We start from the raw sequence: 8,459 nt of genomic DNA, 5'->3' as shown, positions 1-8,459 counted from the left end.
GCCTTGACGTACTCCTTCTCCTATTTGGAACCGGTCTGTTGTTCCATGTCCAGTTCTAACTGTTGCTTCCTGACCTGCATATAGGTTTCTCAAGAGGCAGGTAGGGGGTCTGATATTCCCGTCTCTTTCAGAATTTTCCACAATTTATTGTGATCTACACAGTCAAAGGCTTTGGCATAGTCAATAAAGCAGAAATAGATGTTTATCTGGAATTCTCTTGCTTTTTCCATGATCCAGCGGGTGTTGGCAATTTGATCTCTAGTTCCCCTGCCTTTTCTAAAACCAGCTTGAACATCTGGAAGTTCACGGTTCACGTACTGCTGAAGCCTGACTGGAAGAATTTTGAGCATTACTTTACTAGCATGTTAGATGAGTGCAATTGTGTGGTAGTTTGAGCATTCTTTGGCATTGCCTTTCTTTGGGATTGGAATGAAAACTGATCTTTTAAAGTCCTGTGGCTATTGCTGAGTTTTCCAAATTTGCTGGCATATTGAGTGCAGCACTTTCACAGCATCACCTTTCAGGATTGAAAATAGCTCAACTGGAATTCCATCACCTCCACTAACTTTGTTCATAGTGATGCTTTCTAAGCCCCACTTGACTTCACATTCCCGTATGCCTGGCTCTAGGTGAGTGATCACACCATCGTGATTATCTTGGTTGTGAAGATCTTTTTTGTACAGTTCTTCTGTGTATTCTTGCCACCTCTTCTTAATATCTTCTGCTTCTGTTAGGTCCATACCGTTTCTGTGCTTTATCGAGCCCATATATGCATGAAATGTTCCCTTGGTATCTCTGATTTTCTTGAAGAGATCTCTAGTCTTCCCCATTCTGTTGTTTTCCTCTATTTCTTTGCATTGATTGCTGAGGAAGGTTTTCTTATCTCTCCTTGCTATTCTTTGCAACTCTGCATTCAGATGCTTGCTGCTGCTGCTGCTAAGTCGCTTCAGTCATGTCCGACTCTGTGAGACCCCATAGATGGCAGCCCACCAGTCTCCCCCGTCCCTGGGATTCTCCAGGCAAGAACACTAGAGTGGGGTGTCATTTCCGTCTCCAATGCAGGAAAGTGAAAAGTGAAACTGAAGTCGCTCAGTCGTGTCCAACTCTTCACGACCCCATGGACTGCAGCCTACCAGCCTCCTCTGTCCATGGGATTTTCCAGGCAAGAGTATTGGAGTGGGGTGCCATTGCCTTCTCCCATTCTGATGCTTATATCTTTCCTTTTCTCCTTTGCTTTTTGATTCTCTTCTTTTCACAGCTATTTGTAAGGCCTCCCCAGATAGCCATTTTGCTTTTTTGCATTTCTTTTCCATGGGGGTGGTCTTGATCCCTGTCTCTTGTACAATGTCACGAACCTCAGTCATCAGGCATTCTATCTATCAGATCTAGGCCCTTAAATCTATTTCTCACTTCCACTGTATAATCATAAGGGATTTTATTTAGGTCATACCTAAATGGTCTCTTGGTTTTCCCTACTTTCTTCAATTTAAGTTTGAATTTGGCAATAAGGAGCTCATGATCTGAGCCACAGTCAGCTCCCAGTCTTGTTTTTATGACTATATAGAGCTTCTCCATCTTTGGCTGCATAGAATATAATCAATCTGATTTCAATGTTGACCATCTGGTGATATCCGTGTGTAGAGTCTTCTCTTGTGTTGTTGGAAGAGGGTGTTTGCTATGACCAATGCGTTCTCTTGGCAAAACTTTATTAGCCTTTGCCCTGCTTCATTCCGTATTCCAAGGCCAAATTTGCCTGTTACTCCAGGTGTTTCTTGACTTCTTACTTTTACATTCCAGTCTCCTTTAATGAAAAGGACACATTTTTTTTGGTGTTAATCCTAAAAGGTCTTGTAGTTCTTCATAGAAGCATTCAACTTCAGCTTCTTCAATGTTACTGGTTTGAACATATACTTGGATTACTGTGATATTGAATAGTTTGCCTTGGAAACGAACAGAGATCATTCTGTCATTTTTGAAATTGCATCCAAGTACTGAATTTCGGATCTTTTGTTGACCATGATGGCTACTCCACTTCTTCTAAGGAATTCCTGTCCGTAGTAGTAGATATAATGATCATCTGAGTTAAATTCACCCATTCCAGTCCATTTTAGTTCACTGATCCCTAGAATATCGATGTTCACTCTTGCCATCTCCTGTTTGACCACTTCCAATTTGCCTTGATTCATGGACCTAGCATTCCAGGTTCCTATGCAATATTGCTCTTTACAGCATCGGACCTTACTTCTATCACCAGACACATCCACAACTGGGTATTGTTTTTGCTTTGGTTCCATCCCTTCATTCTTTCTGGAGTTATTTCTCCACTGATCTCCAGTAGCATATTGGGCACCTACTGACCTGGGGAGTTCCTCTTTCAGTATCCTATTATTTTGCCTTTTCATACTGTTCATGGGGTTCTCAAGGCAAGAATACTGAAGTGGTTTGCCATTCCCTTCTCCAGTGGACCACATATGCTACATCCTAAATAGGCAAAACCACATAGACAAAAAATAGTGCTTGCCTTCAGTTGGGGAAGAAGGGAATGATGAATGAATGCTAATGGGTATAATAAGTATGAGCATACTTTGGGGGGTTCTTTTGAAATTAGATAATGATAATGATTGCATTTATCTGTGAATCTACTGAAAAATAACTGAACTCTGCACTTTAAAGTGTTGAGTTTCATTGTATGTGAATTTTATTTTAAAAAATCCTGAGAATATATATATATATATATATTTAGAATATTCTGCATATCTCAAAAATTGTCATTTTTCTAAAAAGAGATGCAACATATTACAACCCAGGACATCTCATTTAAGTATAAAGTCTAATAGTTTAAAAAAACATTTATAGAGCAATAACAAATTGCATAATAAAGATTGGATTACAGTTATATATACATAAATCAAGTTAATCTCATGAGCATATAAGGATTGTTTTTAAAGATGTAGATTATTTACCTTTGTAAATTGCAATAAATTAATGACTCTTTGGTTGCATCAATGTGTGGGTACTCAGCAGAACATTAGAACAGCTGTTATGGGCATTCAGAGACCATAAGTTTCCTCTAAGGAAAAAAAAAATTCAGTTTTGTGGCATAATTTATAGGAAATATTTTTTTACAGCTGTGTACAAAATCATGATTAGCAATTCTAGAAACTGTTTGTTAGTTTTCTAGTACCTTCAAATAGATTTTAGTTATCAATATAAGGTTGAGTGACAAAGTCAATTACAATAAAGATGAAGGTTGTGCAGCTTAAACAAATAAATATTTTATGTGGACTCATTAAAATATTCACTTTCTTTTTAAAGGCAAAAAAAAAAAATGTATAAGTCCCTGTTAGCTTATCTAGACATATGACTTATTTGACAGAATTGTCAATGTTAACTATCAATTTCTAAATTCTTTGGAATTAAGTAGGGAAGAGTTGGGAATAAAAGTCAAAACATTGGTTCAAATAGGGCTAAAATGAAGGCAAGTTCATTTAAGGTAAGTAATTATTAAATAGAGATTTAAGTGGTTCAACTCCAACCTTTTGTCTTGGATAAAGCAAAATCATCAGACTTATACCTGAGTTAAAAGACAGGCATCCTAAAATCAGGTACTTATGTCTAACAACTAGTGGTATAAAAGAAATTGACAGCGGTGAAGCTGCCTATGCTGTTATCTAAACTGTCTTCTTGACCTGTGATGTTTATGTAAACTATAAATGAAGGTATTTTAAATTGGAAATAAAAGTGGGAGAATAATATACCAGGAAGAATAAGATGATGCAAGGGACTCAAGTTTCCGGGAAGGAGTACTGATCACAGTGGGCACTCAAAGATGCTGTATACAATTAATTTTCCTTTTTCTCAACAGTTTCTGAAATCCTTTAGATACCTCTTTGTTTCGAAGACTGTAGATGAGAGGGTTGAGCATCGGGGTGAGGATGGTATAAAAGGCTGATACCACCTTGTCCTGGTCCGGTGTGTGATTAGAAGCTGGTCTCATATACATAAACATGGCAGCTCCATAGTAGAGTCCAACCACAGACAGATGTGAGGAGCAGATGGTGAAGGCCTTGCGGCGACTTTCCTTGGAATCCATGCCAATGACAGCTTGAAGAACTCGTGAATAGGAACCAATAATCACAGAGACTGGAAAAACCAGCATCACCACACAACAGATAAAAAGCAAATTTTCAAATGCAGAGGTATCTGCACAAGATAGAGGTAAAAGGGCAGCAACATCACAGAAAAAGTGATGAATTTCCAGGGAGCTGCAATAAGGGAATGAGAAGGCTGCTACAAGCACAATGATCCCATCAAGAAACCCCAAGATCCAGGAAGCAACAGTCATGAAGACACAGCATTTCTGATTCATCAGGATGGTATATCGAAGAGGGTGGCATATAGCCACATAGCGATCATAGGCCATGACAGCCAACAGGAAGCATTCAGCTCCAAGTAGGGAAACATAGAAGAATATCTGGATGCCACAGCCTGCTAGAGAGATGGATTTCCTGCCAGACAAGTAGTTGAAGGCCATCTTGGGTACAGTAGTAGAGATGAGCATGAGGTCCATGAGGGACAATTGGCTAAGGAGCAAGTACATAGGGGTGTGGAGCTGGGTGTCCAGGTAGATAAGAAGAACCATGAGAGTGTTTCCCATGAAGGCCACTGTGAAGATGCCCAAGACCAGAGAGAAAAGGAAGATGTGTGTGGGTCTGTAATCAAAGATTCCTAACAGGATGAAGTCCAAGTTGAAGGTCTGGTTTCTCCAAACCATCCTGGATAATTTGTGTTATCTGCAAGATCCAGAATGCGTAGAAACTTGTTTATTAGTTTTCAAATGCATACCAGGTCAGCGTATTCAAGTGCACACTGCATTGTATGCATGCATAAGAACTCACCAACCTTCAGTTACCTCCTCTTTGGTCACAATAAGTTATGTGATTTGGTCCATTGTTTTCTAGTCATTTTCCCATCCAGACTTCCCAAATAACAACTTCAATAACCATTTTCCTTATTTCCCAGAAAAGAAAAATGTATATTATTGACTAACTCAAAGGTACACAGTCAATAGAGAATCTAGGAGAAAAATAATTACAAGTGTCTGTTGCTAAATTTTATGAAATATCCTTGATCACATAGTATTCTCTATTGACAGTTGTATTCTTTGTCTTAACATGTCTCCACTGTGTTCTCACCTAACTGCAGAATTCCTCTTCTCTTGATTCCTTCTACCATTTTACCTGCTTCTTGTGTGTGGTACCAGCCCAGTGAAACATTGCATTGGAACAATATTGTGGTCAGTTACTTAGTCCTGCCTGACTTTTTGCGACTTCATGAACTGTAGCCCACCAGGCTCCCCTGTCCATGGAATTTTCCAGACAAGAATACTGGAGTGGTTGCCATTTTCTGTTGTTGCCATTTCCTACTCTAGGGGAATCTTCCTGTTGCAGCGATTGAACCAGCATTTCTTATACCTCCTGCATTGGCAGGCAGATTCTTTATTACTGTGCCTCCTGGGAAGTCAAGGTCAATGTTATTATCCTCAAAGGAGAATCTATATAGCTAATTCAGAGAAGGGTTTAGTAATGTACATTTTAACTTTTCCATCTCAGACTAAGCCTCACAGACTTCTTAATTCATCAAAACTCCCATTATGCTTTTATTTCTCCTTGATATAAAGTAATCTATTTTTTTCTTAATTTCTTATCATCTTATTTTTAATTCAGCTTTAAACAAAATCTAGGTTTTGTCTCACTCATATCATGCTTTTTGATATTGAATATCCACTGATCCACTGACCCTAGATTGTTTACCATGGTGAATGTTTATCTTTGTGTAAAGCATTTATCTTTCATTTCATTAAAACAATTCTAAATAAGCAGTGTTTTTCAAATATGTTCTGTAGAATTTTATTAAATTGTAAAGAAACCCAATTATCTACTTTTTTTCTCTAACACTTTAATGAAAAATGGAGATACATCAAGCTTTTTTATGTAAAATCCACAGCCTAATTGTGACTATTGTACACAAGTGCTCAGTTTCTCATTTGTGTCTCTGACTCTTTGAGGCCCCATGGACTGTAGCCCTGTGTACATCAAACCAAATAACGTGTATTTCCAAGGATATAGCAGGTTCCTGAAAATTGTTGTATGATCTATTTTTTAATGATATAAGGCTTATGCCTCTACAACATTTTATGTAGGATGGGAACATTTCTTCAAAATATTTTTGCTGCAAAAATTTTCCCTAGCAAATATCCTGTTTATGTATTGATATTCAAAATTAATTTTCATTAATTATACTTAAGGGGCTTCCCTAGTGGCTCAGTTGGTAAAGAATCTGCCTGCAATGCAGCAGACTGGAATTTGATTCCCGGGTAGGGAAGATCCCCTGGAGAAGGAAATGGCAACCCACACCAGTATTCTTGCCTAGGAAATCCCATGGACAGAGGAGCTGGGCAGTAGAAATATCCTCAGAGATATTTTTGCTGTTAACAGCACACTAAAATGCCATGGCTTTATTTTAATGGAATTAAAATGTTATGTCAGTTAAAAAAAAAAAATCATTCCCTGTTCTAACATTTGAGCATAGTAGAGAGCCTTACAGAATCAGATATACTGAATATTGCAATTGGGGAATAATTCCTTAGGTCAAAAATTCTTTTCTTTGTATAACAAGTGTGTGTTAGGTATTTTCACCTATTTAAATGACGACTATGTGTTGAGAGAATCCAAACTTTCTACAACAAAATATATATCAAAATTTTAATAACTCTATAAATAAATAAATATGGTCTTATTCCCAAGGTAGTCAACATAAAGAACTGCTAACTTCTTTCTTTATTCTCTTAATTTAAAATTTGGATTCAGTGTTACAATTAAATATGAAATTGGAAAATTCTGACATCCAAGATACTTCCCTACTTTTCATACTTCTATATTCTTTCATACTAATTATAATGGAAATTGAAGAATAAGACCCAGAGAGGTGAAACACACACACACACACACACTATAAAGAAAAGAAGTGACTTAATGATAGAAAAATTAAATGTATGGAAGACTTTTAGTGGCATATGAGGAAATGAGTGGTTAAAAAAAAAAGAGCTGATAACATAAAGGAAAAGAGAAAAACAAGACTGATGGCTCAAAGTCTTAGATGATTGGATACTCTGAAATATTAATGGATATGGAAGAAGAAAAGACAGCATAAATCATGGACCCTGATACTCATAGGGCTCTGGAAGAATGTACAGCTACACTGGAGTCAAGCATTCTCTAGACTTTGTGATATTACCAAACTGAAGATTTCCATTTATGCACTTCAAAATATTCCATATTCCCACATCTTACAAGTTTCAAGAAAAGTTCACAAGAAAAGTGAAAGTGAATATGCTCAGTCATGTCCGACCCTGGGACCCCATGGGCCGTAACCCACCAGGCTCTTCTGTCTACGGAAATCTCTAGGCAAGAATACTGGAGTGTGTAGCCATTCCTTTCCTTAGGGAATCTTTTTGACCCAGGGATAGAACCCAGGTCTCCCACATTGCAGGCAGATTCTTTACTATCTGAGACACCAAGAAAGCCTCACAGACTGTACAGTTTCACAACTCAAACTTCATCGAATTCTTCTTTTCTTTGCTTTGATGGCACCAATTCCAAGAATTTTACTAACTGGTATATTTTGTGAGATATTTAGAACATAAACAAAGAAATGGGGTTCTCTTCTGTTTCACATCACTTTCTCCAATAATTTGTAAACTGAAAAGTTGTACTATGTGCTGTCTAGGGAATTTTTCATAACTAAACATTCATGAGTCTCTTTCAAAGCAGTATATTGAAGTATCATGGTTTATGATTATTTCATGAAGCCTTTTGAGGTGGGTCTCTAACAATTGGAAGATATATATGTATATCATATTTATCCAATAAATATGTCTAATAAATGAAAGATAATTTACTAAGGAGAGCAATTCTCTGTTTTCTCTTCTCTTATTTTTAGTATGAATGAGAAAGAGAGACAGGATGTGAAAGGAAATGATAATACTTCCATGATATTGTGTAAAACTGTATACAGTATGCTAAACATAGAAATATACATCAAACTTTAATAATAAGGATGAGAAAAGTTTGTATTTGTATAATCTATTGAGTGTCAAGATTTTTTTCATACACATTTGCTACTTGATTTTTTCATGGAAAGCATTTAAGGTCAATAGGGAAGGTAACAGAGTCTCAGAAAAAAGATCATTTTATATTTATACTTACAGGTAGTGAGTCACCTAATAAATCCTAGAATCTCTGAACTGGAAAGTGATAATCATTCTCTGATTCTGATTCTATTTCAGGCTTTCCTTCTGTCTCTTCTAGAAACATTTAGCAGCAGCTACTCAGATGGTCCAAAGGAGCCACATTTTAAAAGACTGAGCCATCATATGGTATCATGGACCTTAAATCCTT

At 37.1% G+C, this 8,459-nt stretch overlaps 1 protein-coding gene across 1 annotated transcript; it reads right to left on the bottom strand.

The window, feature by feature from the left end:
* Positions 1-3,823: 3,823 nt before the first annotated feature.
* LOC109561039 (olfactory receptor 2M4-like) lies at positions 3,824-4,774 on the bottom strand. Its single transcript, XM_019963470.2, has one exon. It carries the CDS (start codon positions 4,772-4,774, stop codon positions 3,824-3,826), a length of 951 nt encoding a protein of 316 aa, XP_019819029.2.
* Positions 4,775-8,459: the final 3,685 nt, after the last annotated feature.

Source organism: Bos indicus, chromosome 7, assembly GCF_029378745.1.
Source record: "Bos indicus isolate NIAB-ARS_2022 breed Sahiwal x Tharparkar chromosome 7, NIAB-ARS_B.indTharparkar_mat_pri_1.0, whole genome shotgun sequence".
Taxonomy (NCBI): Eukaryota; Metazoa; Chordata; class Mammalia; order Artiodactyla; family Bovidae; genus Bos; species Bos indicus.
This window is presented reverse-complemented; position numbering and strand designations above follow the sequence as displayed.